This window comes from Sapajus apella, unplaced genomic scaffold (assembly GCF_009761245.1).
Source record: "Sapajus apella isolate SASKATOON/1434 unplaced genomic scaffold, GSC_monkey_1.0 scaffold161, whole genome shotgun sequence".
Taxonomy (NCBI): Eukaryota; Metazoa; Chordata; class Mammalia; order Primates; family Cebidae; genus Sapajus; species Sapajus apella.
The window spans coordinates 1,294,797-1,314,797 of NW_022437101.1; the positions used below are offsets into that span (position 1 = coordinate 1,294,797).

Here is a 20,001-nt window from a genome sequence, read left to right on the forward strand (position 1 = left end):
ATGACCACCTGGATGAATGAACGAAATTGGAAATGAGTCCACTTTGGATTCTGGCTTGGAAGGTGGCTCGAGGGCCAGCTCCTCTGACAAAGTAGATTGATGATGATAGACCAAGAAAGCCACCTGTCTGCCTTGGTTACAGAAACAGAGGCTTTTGGCTAGTCCTCACTTAGGAAAAACAGCTCAACCCTGACTTGCCCTGGGCCATAGTGGTTAATGCTTACTTTGGAACAAAACCCTCAGTGAACCTTTGCTTTCTGGCCCCGGCTGTGGCTTTCACTAATCCCATTTGGTGCAGGAGTTGGAGAGCTGGTATTCAGGGCCTGCTCTCCAGGTGTCACCGCTGTGGTCTTGTCATTGCCTTCAAAGGTGAGCAGGGAGCTTCGCTTCAGTCCCAGACTATGTCACTTAGTAGGTGACTGATCTTTGGTAAGAATTTTATCTCATGGAACCGCTTTTATTTTTTCTCCCAAACATATCTGTTCTGCTTTTGTATAACTGGAATTAGCACAAAATTACTGTGACAAAATGCTGGCCTTGACCTTATTCTTGGTCTCTTTATGCCCTCATGTTCTAGAATTTGTTGATTCACTCACTTGTTTCTTTAGCGTTTGCTATGTAAGAACCCACTTGATTCTTACTACATCCAGAACTCTGGGTCATGCCCAGACATTGACACAGGTCAGATTCTTCATGCATAAAGTTGATTGGGAATGAGGATTGTAGGGCTGGGCCGATGGAGATGTGCAACCACAGTGCAGTCTCAGCAAAGATCTCAGCTGACTTCAGAGCAGCTCTAGGTTTGAGATGGTTGCTAGAGTTTTCTTGAATTGAGTCAGAGGAGCTAAGCCTTCCTACCCCACATTGACCAGTTTGTGGGACCAGATTGGCACTGGGAAGAGGATGTGACCTAAGGCTAGGGGCTGTATTCAGCTAAGGCAATTCTGGAGAATGTCCAACATTTCCAGCAGCAGGGGAAATGCACGCCTCGGTCCAAGAGGAAGGATCTGGGCAGAGCACTGTGCATCTTCTGCACATGGTTGCCTGGCCCTTGCAGAGATGGCAGTACAGGTCTTGCACCTGTGGTTCTGGGCACTTCTGACTTCTAGTTCTGGCTCAACCATGTACCAGCTGGTCCCTGGACCATGGACAAGCTCCTTCTCCTCTGTAACTAGGGATGCCTCCTACCTGTTGAACTTTCCTCACTGCTAACTGTGGAATGTTTATAGTTGCAGAGGGGCTTAAAGTGAGAGAAAGGACTTTGACATGCTGAATATAGCAGTAAGCCCTCACTCGCACACCTTGGTGGGAGCAGGGGTGAGCTTGGGTAGATTAAACACCAGCCCAGGTGGGGTGTGGAAGTGCCATGCAGGCTGTGAAGAGCAGTACAGGTCTCGGGCAGCAGAACTGTCATTCATACAAGGCACTGCTCTCACCTCCAAGTGCCCCATGGGTGACTGGTCACTACCCTCCTGTTTCCCCCAAGAATCATGGGCATGCTTCCTGTGTACCACCTGATTTTGGCACTCTCTCCTTCCAGGTGACACAGAAGTTCTCCCTGGTGACTGTTCAGGGACACCTGGTGTCGGAAGGGGTCCTGCTCTTTGGACATCAACACTTCTACATCTGCGAGAACTTCACACTGTCTCCCACGGGTGATGTCTACTGTACCCGTCACTGCTTATCCAAGTGAGTTACCCACTTCTTCCAGCAGATTCTTCCCTGAGCCCTGTTCATCCTTACCAGCCGCCCTCACTCTTTCCCTTGTCACCTTGTTCTTACAGTGGGCTTGGGTTTGGGCCTGAAACTGAGCCATGAGATAAAACAGAAGAACCTACTGGCATAGGCCATCCATAGCCACGGTTCCCCCAAGCTGCGGTTGGGACTGTGTACCAATGTGGCAGCTCCTCGCGTCTCTCCTGATGTGGAATGTCAGGACTCAGAGATCAGTCCTTAGGTTATTTGCGTGGCCGAATTCAGTCGCCATCAACTTACTCACTCAACAACATGTTGGTTGCTCATTCTGTGTAAGACAACAGGCACCGCCCCTCTCTTCTGAGGGATGTATTGCAATTGGAAGCATGCACAGGTTCTTTTGGAAACTGTTGGCCACACACTATGATCATGGGACAAAATCTGTGTTATGAGAGGGCTCTGCAGGCTTCAGGCTTGGAGGGATGGCCTGGGACTGGGGCGGTGGGGAAGAGCGACCTGAGGAAGTGACCAAGATCTGGATCTTGCAGAATGGGTGAGACTTGGGAAGAAATTTGAAGTCATTTTTGCACCAACAAATACCAGAGGACTTTGGCAGGAAATGCCGCGTTCTTTAGGATCAAGTGCAATTGGTCTATTCGGGTGCAGTCAGCCATTATTGTGCAATTCTGTGTTTATGAAGCAAGGCCATTCAAAATCAAATTGACTAAACTTTTGCCAAAAGTACAGCTGTCAAGTATATACTTTCACTTGGTCATTGCCTTTGAAGATAGTTGGATGCAGATTTCTTCATGCAGATAGGCCTTGCTTTTCCAGTTGACCCAGGTTCAGATAATGACAAGAGACCTCTTAGTCCAGTGGCTCTCAAACTAACTGACACCAGCATCGCCTGGAGGGCTCGTTAGCACACAGACCCCTGGGTCTTGCCCCACCCTAGTTTCTAATTCAGTAGGTCTGGGGCAGGGCCTTAGGCTTAGTAAGTTTCTCACTGCTGCTGATTCTGTCGCTGGTCCGGGACCACACTTTGAGAGTCACTGTTTTAGACTACTGACAGAGGAGTCCGAGTCTTATCTGCCAGTAACCAAGAACCTTAACTTCCAGTCGTCCTATCACTTCCAGCCTATGTCAGCAAGCAAGAGTTGGGGGAGTGTGGAAGAGTAGATGTCAGCCCACCTTGGGTGATTTAAATCAGAATACTTTAAACTTGGCATTTTTCTCACTGCTAATTTTGATCTTTTATTCATACCAAACGTTCACCGATTGTTGTGCCTTCTGTGCTTCTCCAAGGCAGGAGAAGCATAATTAATACTTGGCATGCTCATCCCATCTTACTGCTCATGTTTTATTGATACTGATCAATATGGACAATGGGCCTGCAGCCGTGCCTCTCTAAGAGCTGATGAAAGCTTTCTGCTCTATCTGTATGCACAGCGTGCCCCTATGATGACTCGCATAATCCACTGCTACACTCTTCACCTCTGGTTTAGATTGACTTAGTGTTAGATAAGATCTTATTGATTAGGTAAATTGTGTTTATGAGGTACATCTAATCTTGATCAAATTCACTATAGCTGCACTTTTAATAGAACCCCAGTGGTCAGGTTTTATGTACTCACTTGATTGGCAAGGACAAACAAGGGAGGCTTCTAAGGTCTGAAAAATGGACTTTTCTAGAACGCAAGCAGGAGTAGAGTGAGAAGAAATTACTACCCTGGAATTGCACTGGGGAAGTGCCCAGGTAATTATAATCACCATACCTCAAAGAAACATTTGTTACTCAGACAGTGCTTTCTCTCTGGGGTCTTGTCTACTGCCCTAGGAAACTGCTGGCACTCCTGGAGATGCAGTTCTGAGAGACTATTAGATCATGCCAGATCAATGGGGATTAAGTCTTATTTTGACCATGAAGATTAAAGAAGATACATGAATAAGCTTGTTAAAAATAAAGCTAAGTCAAACCTGAAATGTTTCTCTAAAAGACTGCTATGAAATTGAGTCAGTTGCGCGTTAGACCTTGAAAGAACCTCTCCGATGTACAATAAAAATATCCTAAATCAGACTCAAGAACACTGCAGACTTCTCGACAGTGATTGGACTTTGGACTTTGGAAATTTCCTCAGAAACTAACAGCCTTCTGAGAAGGTTAGCTTTTGCTTGTAGTAGGTCCCTTTCTTAGCTGATTAGGGTGGCTGTATTCATTTGCTAGGGCAGTCAAAAACTGGGTGGCTTTAAAAAAAAACAGAAGTGTGTTTTTTCATAGTCTTAGAGACTGGCAGCATGAAACCAAGGCAAGATCACGCTTCCCCTGACTGCTCTAGGGAGACACGCTTCCTTGCCTCTCTCAGCTTCAGGTGTTCGCAGAGCATCCTTTGCCTCCCTTGGCTTGGAGATGCATTGGTTCACGCACGTGGCCATCTGTCCCTGTGTCTTCACATCATCTCCCCTCTGTGTGTCTGTCTCCATGTCCAAATTTTCCCTTTTTATAAGGACACCAGTCAGGTTGAATTTGGGCCCACCCTAATGGCTTCATTTTAACTTGATTACCTCTGTAAGTATCCTGTTTTCAAATACAATCACAATGTGAGGTACTGGGATTTCGACATATCTTTTCTCCTAAAAGCTTTGTACCATTTTCCAGAGCGTTCTTCCATGTGTCGTCTGTGTTTCAGAGTCCTGAGTTGCAGAAACAGTCAGCACAGAGCAAACTGAAAGCAGGGAGCCAGTGGGAGAGCTCCATAAAAGCTAGGGAGCTTGTCTGCCTCCAGGGAAAAAAGGCACTGTTGAAAGAGCTTGGGTACTAGAGTCGGAGGACTTGAGTCTGACTCCAAGTTCCCCTCTTACGGACCACATGACCTTGGAAAAGCCTCACCTCTCTGGAATGCAGTTTCTTCACTTACGATATAAGAATAAAAATAAGTCATGCTCAGTATAAGGGTTCCTTATGAGAATCCAATTAAACAATAAATAGAGAAATGTGTGGCAGGCCAGAGAGCATGACAGTCACTCAGCAAACATGCCCCGAGCTCAGGGGAAGATACAGAGGACAGAGAGCCATGGGTAAAGCCTGTGTCTTTGAAGGGTCTGCAAGGGAGAGAGACCAGCCAATCACACAGCTAAGGTATGGAGAATATTTGCTGTGGTTCCCACAAGCATGGGACGGTGGGAGCACAGAGGAGTGACTTTATCATCCTCATCAGTACCTTGACCTGGAATACTGCTAGATCTAAGCCAAAGGTAGGAAGAAGAATTGTCTCTATGGCCTTGCTGGGAGTCAGAGATGTGTAGGGGCAGCTCAGCTGAGATCTGGATGGGGCATTAATAATGGACAAATAACCTCAGCCAGCAGCAGGTTTTTATTAAAGCATCCTGGCAGAAGCATCCAGAACCAAAGCTGTGTTTTGTGTTTGATCTATCCTATAATGACGTGGCTTAGAAGAGAGGGCCTGGGAGGATTCTTCTGGGAAGGGCCTGCAGAGAGCCTGAATCTACAGGCTCGAAGTCCAGCTGTTCAGGGGCCTAAGCAAGGGGTTCAGGCTGTGTCTCACTTGGACAGCCTTCCCTGCTGCCCAGCACAAGTCCAAGCTCTTAGTGCTGTACATGCTGGACTGCCACTGACTGTAGACTAGAGAATTCCTTCTGGGCCTCTGTGACTGCTTGGCCTCTCTGGACTTCCCCAAGAAGTGGAACATGGAGGCTCCATGGTCTGCATTGTCGGCTGGGCCATGGGGACCACACTGGGAGCTGGAATGGGAGGAGCTGAAACAATTTCCTCACCCACTCCCTGCCACCTAGAGCTGGGGCTGGCAGGACCACCTTGGGGCAGGGGCCCTTGCAGCCCTTGGCTCTCTGGGCCTGTGGTTGGCCCACAGGCTTCTTGAGGGCTGGCATGCTTGGGAGGCCTTCGTTTCTCAATCCTGGCATTTTATCAAAATGGTTGTGGTTGTATACACAATTTAAGATGACTGTGTGCCCCAGATGTCCAGAAATGTAACTGTCTATAACTGAAATCAGCTGTATTTCTCATGTTCCCATGTGTCCAGATGGTAAAGAGTTTCATGTGATTAGCTCAAGGCATTTCAGCTATTTCCAGTGTACAAATTGTTCTCTTTGGAAATAAATATTTGGACAAATTTATTATCTTCCCTTTCTCCTCCTGTCTTCTGCTTCTCTAGGAGGAGGGGTCACTCTGAGATCTTTCAGGGAAAGCCTCCTGCACACCCCTCTTAATTCTCCTCATCTTGGGACTGCCTGATGCCTACTGGAGGCATGCCTCTCTTCCTACAGGCGCCTGGGAGGTGGGACCCACGTCACATGTGGGTCCCTTCTCTGCCTTTTGAGTGGGTCCCTTAGCAGCTCTCCAAGATTTCTTCTTACCACTCAAGGCCTGGCCTGGGAATTTTAAGATGCACCCCTTACACTTTCTGTCTCCAGCCTGGGTTTTGCAAACTGAATGAGCTCTGGCTTTCAGGAAGTTGTTTCTGCTGTGTGATTGAGCAATTGCCTCAGAATTTAGTGCACCTCTTTGTCCTGGGCTGGGTATACCAAGCAACTCAGGCCGGTGCCTTTGTATGGTCTGCAGGAGAGAGAGACCAGTCAGACATGCAACCAAGGTGCAAAAGATATTTGCTGTGGTTCCTGCTAGCAGGGATGCTGGTGGCTATGTCATCCCCACCAGCACCTTGACCTGGGATGTGGTTTGACCTAAGCCAAGGGTAGGAAGAATTACCACTGTGGCCCCACTGGGAGTCAGAGATGTTTAGGGGCAGCTCAGCTGAGAGCCAGAAGCTCTCAGGGCTGCCAAATATGTGGGGAAGGTGGGCAAGGGTCCTAAGGAGCTCCATGGTTTAACATCAGACATCACTCTGCAGTGTCAGTGAGAGCCTCACTCACCTCTGGAGAGGAGAACTCATCCCAAAGGCTCCCAAGGCCCAAGACAGGATGGGCGGCCTCTCAGGATGCAAGCGCTATGCAGATGCACTCCAGGCACTGCCCTCATGGCTCGCCAGTGGCCTCTCTGCCTTCTTCTGCTCCCCTCCCTCCTTCTCCCTGTGGCGCATGACCCCTCCTAACTCTGGTTTGCACTCAGTCTCATGGTCACCTGGCTTCCTTCCAACCTCCTTGCTAAGTGCTCTGTAGACCCAGTCCTGCCAGGAAGGCTCTGAGTCCTGCCAGTCCCTGTGGCAGCCACGGGCCACATCTCACTCAGTTACCTCGTCCAGCCTCTCAGCCCTGCCAGGGAAAGAGTTCGTTCAATACAAAACAAGAACACTTGGGCAGAGGAACTAAGGTGTGTGACAGGGCAGACATCCTGGGGCTGAGACTGTCATTCCTGGGCAGAGGTAGCTGGCACAGGCTCGGGGAAGCCAGTGAAGGGAGGCCACAGGAATCCACCAAGGCTCCTGTGTGTGGTTTACGGTCATGCACAGGACCCATGAAGCCCTCCCTGCTGCCCCCTACTTTTGGCCAGGGGCCTTCTCACTCCCACTCCCCTACCTTTCGTCAGTGTCGTCCTGAAAACTGTGCTATCATCTTGCTGTCCCCTGGGACACCCTACCCTGTTCTTCCAGGGCAGGGCAGCTTTCATGTGTCAGCAACTGTTGCCAGAGCTGACATGGACAAGCACTCAGCAAGGATTTCTCAGATGAGCGGGACTAGCACACTGATTGGCAGTGACCACCGCATCCCTCTGATGTGTCCTTGGAAATGTGGGTGGGGCTGGTGGAGGGCAGGAAGAGGAAGAAGCCTGCACGTGTCCTCACTCTGATGTCTGAACATGTGCCCTGCATGGCTGTTTCCTTTTCAGCATCAGCGATCCATTCATTTTCAACCTGTGCAGCAAAGACAGGTCCTCTGACCATTACTCATGCCAGCGCCATGGTTATGCTGATGTGCGGGAGCTACGACAGGCTCGCTTCCTCCTGCAGGTAAGCACACTGCATACTGGCCCTCCTGGGGCCGGCGAGAGGCAGGGTCATGGGACAGGTGATCCAGAAGCCATCCAGAGACACGACTCTGTGACTCATCTTTGTGCCTGTGCACAGCCCAGTGCCCTTCAGGAGACATCCGGGAGTTCCCTGGGCTTATGTTGGCCCTGGTCCCAGGTGGGAGTTCTGACTTCTGCCCACTCTCTCCAGTCCCTAGTCCCTGCCATTCGCTGTTGGGCCTTTCACTGTGTCTTGTAGGATTCAGCTGCTTCACTGTTTTGATCTTGACATAGCCCAGAGCTGCCTTGGAGATTTAAGAATACAGGGCAGGGCAGATGCATTGCCTCCCAGTAGAGTTGATGACTGGGAGTGGAGTGCCCTCTGCCTTGCCCTGCCCACAGGTGCGAGACCTCCCTTGTGACATACTCTCCCCATCTCCCCAAGGTGCTCACTTATCGCCAAGCTCCTGCTCGGCCCTGTTTATGGGGCTAAGTGGTTTAGGGATCTCCCAGCTGCCACTTTCAACCAGGGTTTTTTAGTGTCTCACCCACTGCCTTCAAGGGCTTAGCCAGGCATGCAACAGAGATGGTGGCTGCTTTCAGAGGAGGAGCTCAGCCATGGCTGGTCATAACCTCCTGCTTCTCATCTCACCTTACATATAGATCACACTTTCTAGAAACATCACCTGAGCAGCAAAGGGAGCAGGGTAAACTTGAGGGGCCTCCAGCGACCTCAAACACACCTTGCCTTCATCATCCCAAGCTCAGCAATAGCAAAGCTGCATCCCCATCCCCTGGGCCTCCAGGATAGCTGGCAGAAAAGAGGATCTAAGGGACCATGTGACAGGAGGGGCAGGATCCCTTTCCACCCTCTCTGAAGGGTCACCGTTAGTTCCAAAGACCAGCAAGGGAGCAGTGCGTAGCCTAGATGAACTAGATGTCTTCATTTGTAAATCTATTTTCTGTAGGTACGTCATTGATTCATCCAGTGACCCTTCCTGCAAGAGGTCTCATTATCATTCTCTGAAACCAAAGCACGAGCACTGGGTGTGGTGGCTCATGCCTGTAATCCCAGCACTTTGGGAGGCTGAGGGGCAGATCACAGGGTCAGGAGTTCGACATCAGCCTGGCCAACATAGTGAAACACTGTCTTTACTAAAACAAAAAAATACAAACATTAGCCGGGCATGGTGGTGCATGCCTGTAGTCCCAGCTACTCGGGAGGCTGAGGCAGGAAAGCTGCTTGAACCTGGAAGTGCAGGTTATGGTAACCTGACATTATGCCACTCCACTCCAGCCTGGGCAACAGAGAGACTCTATCTCAAAAAAAAAAAAAAAAAAAAAAAGGAAAAAGAAAAAGAAACTGAAGCTCAGGGGGGTCTTTAAGGGGGAGGAGTGGATTTCTGAAAGGTCCCAGCTGCCATGCTGTCAAAGGTTTGCCAGCAGCTTGCTCAGCCCTCTCATGAGCACTCTTCCTTCCTCTGCTGCTTTTCCCTGCAACACGGTTCTTTTTGTCTGAGCTTCCTGAGCACCCTTGCAGGGTGAGGAAGCTGGAAGGGCAGAGTGGAAGCAGCAGCCCTGCCCTGATGGTTCAGTGCTGCTGGGTCTGGGCTTTGCCTCCACCTCAGCTCTGCCACGTTAGCTCCTGTGGGCACCTCTCTGGTTTCCTTTCCCTCCAATGAGCAGGAGGTTACATCCTTCCTTTCCCACTATTATGCATACAGCCTTGAGTATAATTTTAGGTACAAAGTCGGTACTCAAAATTATTTGTTGTGATTATATGTCTACCTTAAATGTTATACAGTACTCTATAAGTTATAAGTATCAGTCAGTGGGTTTTTTCCCCTAGTACATGGTGATTGTTTCCAGAGGATTGGTTCACCTGAAGTGGTGGAAGCCAAGGGGAGAGCTTTATGAGCAAGGCCATCATTTGTCCATCTCTGGATTCTCCCAGGAGAAGGGCAGAGCTTGGCTCTCCAGGCATCCAGGGCAAGCTGTACCCTCCACAAATTCTGCATTCACTTCCTGTTTTCCACATTATTTATACTTCTATTTGTAGAAAAAAATCCAAGCCTCTCCTGCCCACTAGCAGAGGACAGGAAGTTTGCAACATCCTTGCACATACCTTCCTTCTGCTCAGGAGAATTAATGAACTTGACTTTGAGAACTCACTTCCAGCCAGGTAGACGCAGGGCAGTACTCCATTATTGGATGCAGTACCCACCTCTGAGTCTGACCCTTAGCCCACCCCACCCTCCCTCCATGTCCAGTCTCACCTCTCCCTGACCCTCTCTTCACCCTGGAAATTCTCTCTCCTTGGCCTCATCTCATCCCTGAGGCTTGTCCCATAGGTGACTCAGTCTCTTTCTTATTCCAAATCTGTTATTTACATAGCTTAAACTAGAAAGGAGTTAGAGAGGAAATAAGATGAGAGAAAAACAAAGAAAAAAAATAATTATGTGAATTTTAATTAGGCATTAAGGAAGTACCCCTAATAAAAACCTTACTATGCCAGTGGAGCCACATCAAAATGGCCTGGGCAGAGCACCCTGTGCTGCTTAAATGGCCTGGGCAGAGTGCTGCATCTATAGATCAGCTCATGAGGCTGTCCAGCGGCACCCACCAAACTAGCTCCCCTAGTGTTTCTGGTAAGGTGACTTCTGGCTCAGGAAACCAAACCCATAACTCAGAGGTGAAAGTGTCTGAGGCTGGCATGGGTGCTTTCTCCCATGTCTGCCTCATGCTTACCCTGAAGTGGGCCTTTTGCTTCCTGCTTCAAAGGAACTTGGAGCTGTGGTCATGTCCCCAGCCCTCCCACACATTCTGCAGAAGCACCCCATCCCTGTTATCAAGGTCTTGCCACCCATGGGAGCTCAGAAGGACTACCCAGGAAGGGTGACCTGACACAGAGACCCCCAATGGCCCATTTCCAGCAGCTCTGCCACCCTGGAGCATCTCTAGTCCACAAAATATCAGGACATTAAAAGGGGCTTCTCTTCACAGGACATTGCCCTGGAGATCTTCTTCCACAATGGATATTCCAAGTTTCTTGTCTTCTACAACAGTGATCGGAGTAAGGTCTTTAAAAGGTAAGGGCTTGAAAATCTTCATTCTGAGAAAACTGATCCTGAACTGAGAGCAGAGGGGCAGAGAGCAATCATCTCTGTGCTCAGGAAAAGTGTTTTCAACCCACAGCGAGCTCCACTCAGGTTGGGCCCAGGGAGGCACTGCTAGCCTGCAGAACTGCCAACTCATGAAGGGAGGTACGGAACCAGAGAAGGTCCTTGTTTCGGCTCTAGAAAGCAGACTCCATTATCCTGAACTGAAGTGGCATAGAACAGGAAGACTGAAGGGGGAAAAAAAAATCACACAGCTACAACAGAGTTAAGAAACTGGCTGTTTAATGGACCTTCCAGAATGTTCTGGCTTTATTTTCTAATTTTCCAAGTAATTTTTTTGGCTTAATCTTTCTTTTTGATCCCAGTTGCCAATTTTAGTTGCTCCAATTTCGTATTTCATTGGAAGGAATTCCAAACAACTGATTTCCCACATGTGCACTGAACATGTTTTTCTTAAAGAGAGAAGCCTGCTGTTTTAGTTAACTTCTCTTTCTCCAGATGGATCAATTTAAGAAATCTAAGCCAGTGTGTAAGTAAGTTCTTAATACCACAGTTATTTGTTTTATTATCAGTAAAGTTATAGATCAGTAGATTGGTTTGTAGAGAATCTAGAAAGAAGGCAGGATGGTCAGTTCCTCATCGTGATAGCAAACAGAGAGGCTGATTAACGGAGGGAGTGGTTATGAGCTGCTCCACGTGGGCTGGAAGTTCCGAGGAGACATTTGACATCCCCCGGCCTGGGAGCCCATTTTGCGCTCAGAAGTTCAAGCCTTACCTTCTTGGTGGCCCTATGGAACTGGCACCAAAGTCTGCTACTGCATCCAAGAGGCAGGGCCAGGGTGGAGAAAAACAACCTGTAGAGAGGCTTTTGTGCCAGTTCTAGGTGCACCTCCTTGGACTCAGGTGAGCCTTCCCATGCAGTTCTTCCAAGCTGCTGTCAGATTGCCCCCTAAAATTGTCTTCCAGGTCTAGTTTAGACCAAACCAAATAAGCAGACATGCAACCCATTAAACTCTATTCATTTCCCCCTATGGTTTCTGTTCATTAAACAAGGTTTTTCACAGTTGATTTAGAAACCTCACACCTCCACAGCTCAGGGTGTGAATGTGGCCTAATGCAAGCTCCACAACCACTACCCACTCAGCTCAAGGAACCTGGCATTAAGATGGCATTTGTCCCCACAGCGACACACTGGAATGTACGGCAGGGTCGTTGACATTGGCAATGTTGTCAAGGGCCTGGCCCAGAGGAGGTACCTCACTCACACTGCCTAAGTAATTATTGTTTTATCGTTGTCACTGTTGGTATTAAGGCAATAGTGTGTAATGCCAGAGAGTGCTGAGGGATGCCTAGAGGTACACCCAGGCCTCGTGTTCATAACCTGGGGGCAGGGCGGAGTGTGGGGGAGCAAGAATGAGCCACGCTTCCTGCCTGGCTCATTGGAATTAATTATGGAATTCCTGCCTGACTCTGCTGATGGAATTATCCCTTCCCTTTTCATGCAGCTTCTGCTCTTTCCAACCCAGCCTGAAGGGGAAAACTGCCTCTGAGGACCCCCTCAATCTAAGGTAATGGCGGGCAGCCATGCTCTCTGGGCATGGCACTGCCTTGGCTTTGATGTTCCTCCTCACCTCCTCCTTCTCTAAAGAAGTCCTGATGAGAGCATGCCCATCTGTTTCCCTGATTTTTCTCTCTCCTATTCCTGTACATCCTTCATCCTACTCCTGAAATTCCTTCTGCCAATTAAACCTTTGTGAACAGACTTGAAGTCCCACAGGCTCTGTGGCTTTTTCAGACCTAAATGGCAGGAAACCACCCTCTGCCTATGGTGACTGGGCAGGTGGCACAGAGGTGTGGAGTCAGGCACAGCCTTGGAGGTCAGGCCCTCCCGTGGGGGTGTGTGAGCAACCCCAGGGCTGTTCCTCCTGGGATGAGGGTTTCTGAATGCTTAGAAACTAACTTCATATACAGTGGTGTACAAATCAGATGTTAATTTAGGCAACTCTGCCATGGGGCATCTCTCCCAGTGAACAGATTGCTTGTCCCTCCCCCAGGTCCTTCTTACAGCTACCCAGTTCTCTGGAAGTCCACTTAGAGATCAGTCGGTATTTTTATTTCATTTAGGGGTGAGAATAGAAAAAGATGGTTGCTGGTTTTCTCCAGGAATCTGTGGGGGCCAAGCAAGAGGGAATCCCAGGAATGACATTCAAGATATTTACAATCGGTATAAAATGGGTCTCGCCAATTCCTTCAAAATCATTTATCAATAGTGTGCAATACCTGGTATTTGCTGCTTGACAGAACAAGCAAAATAGTAAAAAATAAAAGTCTCCTGTCCTTATTGAATTCACATTCTCATGAGGATAGACATAAACCAATATAAATAAGTGAACCATAAAGAATATTAGATAATTATAAGTGTAAGTATAAAAAACCAAGCAGATAGAGGTGGGCACTGAAATCTTAGATGAGGTGGCAAGTGAAGCCCTTATCAAGGAAACACTCTTTGAATTAAGACTTGGGCAAAGTGGAGAAAAAGTTATGCAACTAACTGAGAAAAGAATGTGTTAGACCCAGGGAAGAGCAGGGCGTGGCTGAGGCCTGTAAAATTGGAGTGCAGGGAGTTAGCTGGGGTGGAGGTGAGGGAGGTCATAGGGGGTAGTTGGTGCAAGATTATGGTGTTGTTATTATTTCAAATAGACGGGAAGCATTGGAGGGTTTTGAGCAGGGATGACGTGAACCGACATATTGATAAGAATCACTCTGGCTGCTGTGCCAAGGGTAGTCTGTAGTGGGTCAAAGGCAGAAGCTGGAGACTAGTTAGGAAGCTGTTGCTGGAGGCCATTGCAGTAATCCAGGTGAGAGAGGATGGTGGCTTGGATCAGGAACATGACAGCAAAGATGGTGTGATGTGATCAGATGATGGACAAGTTTAAAGATACATTTGATAGGATATGATGACAAATCAAGTGCAGGAAATGCATGTATGAGAGAGAGGACTAAGATGGAGAATTTATGCTTCAGCAATTGGAAAATTAAACCAGTATGATCACAGGAAGAGTGGCTGTAGGGCCACATGTGAATTTCGAGATGCCTATCATACATCCAGGTGGAGGCATCATGATGGCTATTGGGCATATGAATTTGGACTTCAAGAGAGAGGTTCAGGTGAGACATAAATTTGGAATAGTGTTTAAAGTCATGAGAGTGGGTAAGATTATCAAGAATGCATGCACGTGGCAAAGAGGTCGGAGGACTGTGCCCTGGGCACACCAACCTTTAGAGGGTAAGGACATGGGCAGGGCCAGCTGAAGAAATGGAGAAGTAGCCAGAAAGGTAGTAGAAACTGCAGGTGTGAAAGATGTCCTGGAAGCCAGGTAGAGTGATTCGAGGTGGGAGTGGTCAAGTATTGTTGATAAGCCAAGTGGGATAAGAACTGAGAAATGACCATTGAGCTTTGAAACCTAAGAGTCATTGATGACCTTCAATAGACCTGTTGCAGAGGCTGCCAGCAGAGGCTCCTATTGTGCCAGGCACTTACCCTTTGGTTTATAGATTGTGGTGGAGTCCAAGGCATGCCAGGGTATGATCCAGGGGACCTGGGCCACAGTGGGTCGCTGCAGTTGGGATGGCTGTTTAACAACTGTAATGGGCATAGTTCAATAGTTAACAACAGGATACTCCTAATTGGGCATATCTGCTGAATCCCAGCGCTGCTGATCTCATATTGTTTATGTTCCATATAAGCCTTTATGTTCCCACTTAGATTTCTTAGCACTATTCAGTGCAAGATAGAAAGCTATTTCAAACTAATTGAAGCAAAAAAAGAGGATTCATGATCACATCTACATGAGGGTCAAAAGCGATCTGGCTGCAGGCATGGCTGGACCTCTAGGCAGAATAAGTTTGCAGAAAGTGGCGGCTCTCCCTCTCTCAGGGAAGATTTCGCTTGGACGGGCTCCATTCTCAGTAGACATTCTCAGCACAGGGGCATGGATGCTCCCACAGCTACAGACTGACAGTCAATCATACAGGAATCCCAGCACACACCACACATGCTCTATCCCGGTAATTTTAGCGAAACTTTCCAAACTGCCATTTTCGCAAGTTAGGTTAATTACATGCCCATCCCAGAATCCCAGAACCAATCAAATGTTTTCATTGGCCGGGTAAGAGAGATGCGCCCACCCAGCTTCTGGGGTTAGGGTCAGTCTCACCCAACTACATAGACCAAATTGAGGGGATTGTGGTTCTTTGAGAGAATCAAGGTTCTGTTATCCACAAGGAGGTGAGCACCGAGGTGTCAACAAAAGCAGGTCTACTCACAGCTCCATGCAGAGGGAAGTTCCAAGCCACAGCACTCATGGGTTGCACATGGCTTTCTCTCTCCCTGGAGCAAGGCTGCGTCAACTGTGACACACATCACTTCACTGGGCCCTGTTGTCTCTGCAGCTCACCCTTGGATGAACCTATTCTGTAATGTCACTCAGCGACAACACAGCTGTCCCTATGACTATGGGTAGCTCTCTGTCCATTCTTTGTCCTTTGTCCTCAGAGTCTTAGTGATGCCTTTCCCGGAAACACATACCTTCTTCCACATACCCTCTACTCCAAATAGAGAGGGGCAGGTAGAGGAGGGGCAGAGGGAGGAATGCAGAAGAGCTGCTCACCTCCAGATGTGTCCACTAAGTTGGAGGCCCCTCAGAAATGATTGCCAGGTCGGAGGAAGATGATGCTCTGTGAATGAGTCAGATGTCTGGAGATGACTCCTTACTCATCCACAGGTTGATGATGACCTGCAGTGCCGCCCTGTGTACTAGCTTGCTTCTGTGGGACAGTTGAGCTCCATTCTGATTTTATTTCCATTGTGATTATTTTTGCCATCATGGCTACCTGATCCCACTGGAGAAGGGTCTTCCAGGGCTATGCTGGGTCACGCCGGACACAGTCTCAGCACAGCTCCAGGTTGGAGACCTTTGGGGAAGCTTCTGGGATCAACTAGGGAAAGTACATGGTGCTCCAGAGGAATGCTCGTCTCAGCTCATGGAAGGAGAACCTGAGCGAAATGTGGACACCCCACAGAGTCCCAGCCCTAGGCTCTGAGGCCACCCATGCAGCGAGGGGATGTGGTGAGATTGTGCTAAATAAACAGTCAGCCCTGGGCTTCAGGATCAAGCTCACTTGGGCTTGTAGTAGGTGCCCAATAAATTGTAATCCTTCATCCTGGTTTTAGAATCACCTGATGTGTGTTTGGGCCTGTTAACAGAACAACTGATTAAAAGCAGGTGGCTCTCCTTGCTCTCAGCTCCTCAGGGTGCCCCCCTCTCCAGCCCTTCTCTTGCCAGCCCAATTGTGGCTTCAGGAACTCTAGGGTGGGAAGGCAGTGGTAGCCCTCAGCTTTAGGAGGGCTTGGCTGGCTACTGCCATGTGCCTGGAATGAAGCTGATTATTTTTCTTTTGATAACTGGGGGCAATAATCATAGAATGAGTCTTGAAAAATGCCTAGCTACTTGTTAGTCACTCTAGTGAATGTGGACTTCTTACCTATAAAGGAGGTGTGTGTGCCATTCTAAGCATTTTCAACGGAGCCATGACTCTTGGCCTGGGCTACAGATTTTCGTGTCCTGAACCTCAGCTTTCGATAACCCATATGACTCCTTTGGACACCATTCCACGTGTACAGAAGCCAGAGCTTTTGGTGTCAGAGTTTTGCTGAGGCTTTTGGTGACAATGGCTGCCTTCATAACTGTATATATACTAAGGAGGATCTCTGAGCCTGGATTCCAAGTGGAAAATACTTGCAAAGTCTGCATGAATCCTGTCCCCATGGTACAGGACTGAACCTTCTGAAGACAGCATGGCAGCCTGTTCAGACTTCTGTGGGGTGCAAGGTTCTGCAGGCCGACAGGGCCTTTTAACATATGCCAGCTAGAGCTGCTGGATGAGTCCTGCTCTGTGGTGTTGAATATAGGCAGGATCTTTAAGATGTGAGAGGACCAATCAGAAAAGGAGAAACGAAGGCAGGAGCTGCTGGGAAAGAGGGCAGCTAGCTAGAATGCACTTGTGGATAAACACACATCCTCACACTGAAATGTACTCATGCTCTTCCATAAAGGGCTACAGACAGCTTCAAAATTAAACAGGGTACAACCATCCTTTAACAGCCCAACACTCCTTTAAAAGGGAAAAAATAGATGTGATCATTTGGAGTGATTTAGTTACTCTAATTGTCCTGAGACTAAGAAAAGTAAAACAAACAATCATGTTGGCTTATACTGTTTTCCAAGGATAGATAATAAGAAACAGGCTTTTGCGAATTTTTTTTTTTTTTTCTGGAACATACTTTCTTTTTGTGCTGAATAGCAAATTTGGTTCTTCTGTAAGGAATTGTGGGTACCAGTGGTGGTGATTCCTTTTTAATAAAGTATACAAAAAAGAGTGATGGGAAATATAATTCTCTGTATTGGTTCTCTGCAGGAACAGGAGCCTATCATTTGAACTTATTTTTGTACAGGCATTTCTTTGGGAAGCTAACATTACCTGTCTCAGTTACATTGCTTTCTAATGACCTCAGTTCATACTGAGCCCAGAGTTTAAAACACTCAGAGAAATACAAGGCTAGGATGCCTGTCTGGCTCTCTTTTCCTCAAATCTCTCTTGGGCTAAGCACATATTTTTGGATAAACTGAAACATCCACATCACTGAGGCAAAAGTGTCCCCAGGCTGGAGAAATCTTTTGGGTGTGAGGTGGTGCTTATATTCAGGGCCTGATTATACCTGAGTATTTGCAGTTGCCGAAATCATTTCTTAGTTGTGTACACTCTTTATATATAATGTTTAGGATGAAATTCTTTTGGGGATGCAAAGTTTTACAGTTGAACATTTTCAGCTCATTGTTTTCTTTAGAGATTTTCTTTGAAAAATAATGAAAGACAAAGAATTTAGAAAACCAACCAGAAGAACTTATGCAATTCCCATCAGAATATGGTCTTCTGTGATAATTAACCGCACCCCAGAGACACCACAGTTAGCTGTGAGGAAGCTAAAGCTCAAGTTCCCTGCCCTAGCGTTTCTCCTCCTTCACTCTTGCCCCCTAGAGATTCATGCCGTTGGCTACAGATCTGTAAGGTACACAGTTGCTTAACTGGCAAAGCTAGTGCCGGCTCTACCACTGAGTGGAGAAGCATGGTCCTTGGGTTTCTTGCTGAAGTAAAGCCCTGGGAGTGCAACTGTGGAGATCAAACTACTCATATTCTGTGTCGAGAGTGGAGTCACTGGAACCAGAGCTGAACAGCACCTGGCTGCAAACTCAAAATGAGAGTGACAGCCAGTGCTGCAGTGTCTAGGAGCTTGTCCACACAGTTGGCTCCGTGGGCCATGGGCATCCGAGACCTGGCCATTCTGCCTAGGTCATGCTTAGACCTTGGCCCTGGCCCCATTCCACATTCATCTTTGTCTGGCTGTACTAGGTTCATGCCTCGTCTCTGCTATATCCTTAGCCGTAACCTCAGATCCTTCCAGGGCAAAAGCCTGATGCAAGCCCCAGTCTCTGCAGCAAGCCTGCCCCTTTTCCTTCCAGTTCCACCCAGCCACATTGCTGGAATGGCAATGAGCAACCCACTGAGTCAAGGTTTTCCCCATCCTAGTTGCCACCTATGTCCAGCTACCTCCAGAAAACCTGGGACATAGAGAATACATGCAGTTTCTATTTATTTTAGCAACACTTTCAGGAATCTGCAAGAATAAGATCAACAATGGCTAATTTTAGATTAGTCAGGTGAGCCGAGGTTAAGATGCCTGAATTCCCTTACTCTGTGCCTGAATTGCATCTCTAGGCTGGCTCGGTGTGTCAGATTCTCACTTTAAGCTTGCCATAGGGCCTCATAAATCAGCACTGGGCAGATGCATAAGGATCTATTGATTGTTGTTGCATTTAGGCTGTAAGATTTTTTTTTTAATTTTTATTTTAAAATATTGATTCACAGTTGCAAATATAGTAGAGAGGCTCCATACACCTTTCACTTAATATCCCCCTCACCATGGTTACATTTTACATAACCATAGTACAATTTCAGAACCAGGACATTGACACTGGTACATGTATATGCATAGTTCTTTGTCATGTTATCACGTGTAGATTTGAGTAACTACCATCACTATCGGCGTACACAGTTATTTTATCACCACAAAGATACCTCTGTGCTACCACTTTACAGTCATGCCTGCCCCTGTCTTCCCCCACCATCCTTAAATCCTGAGAATCATGAATCTGTTTTTGATGTCTATTATTTTATCATTTAGAGACTGTTCTGTATATGGAATCGTACATTAAGTGACTTTTGCAGATGGACATTTTTTCTTTGCTAATAGTGGCATTGAGATACATTCAAGTCCTTGTGTGTACCAATGGTCTGTTCCTTTTTATTGCTGAGTAGTATTCCATGATAGGAATATACCAGAGTTTGTTTAACAATTTGTGCATTGAGCAATATTTGGTTGTTTCCATTTTGTGGTCATTACAAATAAAGCAGATCATTTACATTTATTGTAATAATCAAAATATTAGAATACAAGTCTGCCATTTTATTTTTTGTTTTCTGTTTTTTCCTGTTGTTCATTTCTCTGTTTTCTTTTTCCTGCCTACCTATGTACCACTGAAATATTTGATAAATTCTACTTTATCTGTAGTATTTTCAGCATATTTTTCTATATAACTTTTTGTATAAATTGGAATTGCCTGAGGTGTCTGTCTTAATCCATTTGCGTTGTTACAAAGGAATACTTGACACTAAGCAATTTATAACTAAAGAAATTTATTTGGGTCATGGTTCTTGCAAGCTGTACAGGAAGCATTGAGCCAGCATTGCCTTCTGGTGAGGGTATAGGTGCTTCCACTGATGGTGGAAGATGAAGGGGAAAAGGCATCACATGGTGACAGGAAGAAAGAGAGATAGAAGAGGAAGGTGCCAAGCTCTTTTTAACAATCAGTTTTCAACAGGATCTAATACAGCGAGAACTCACTCATTATCAAGAGGATGGCACCAGGCCATTCATGAGGGATCCCTCCGCATGACCCAAACACCTCCCAACCTTGGGGCTCAAATCTCAACATGAGGTTTGGCGGGGACAAACGCCCAAACCATATCAGTATCTCATGATGCCTATGTAACTTATCACAGACTACTGGCATTGAGATATACCAGGCTGAGTGAAATGTAGAGGCAGTAAGCCTTTTAAGTCTTAAA

The 20,001-nt window shown here is 47.2% G+C and overlaps 1 protein-coding gene across 7 annotated transcripts in view; it reads left to right on the forward strand.

The window, feature by feature from the left end:
- Window positions 1-20,001, forward strand: part of WDFY4 (WDFY family member 4) — a 310,404-nt gene that overhangs the window by 217,272 nt on the left and 73,131 nt on the right. For all 7 annotated transcript variants that reach the window (XM_032266899.1, XM_032266904.1, XM_032266901.1 and 4 more), the window contains 4 exons: window positions 1,541-1,689; window positions 7,517-7,637; window positions 10,640-10,725; window positions 12,261-12,323. In XM_032266899.1, the coding sequence (XP_032122790.1) occupies window positions 1,541-1,689; window positions 7,517-7,637; window positions 10,640-10,725; window positions 12,261-12,323 (419 nt within the window). The remainder of the gene's footprint in view (window positions 1-1,540; window positions 1,690-7,516; window positions 7,638-10,639; window positions 10,726-12,260; window positions 12,324-20,001) is intronic.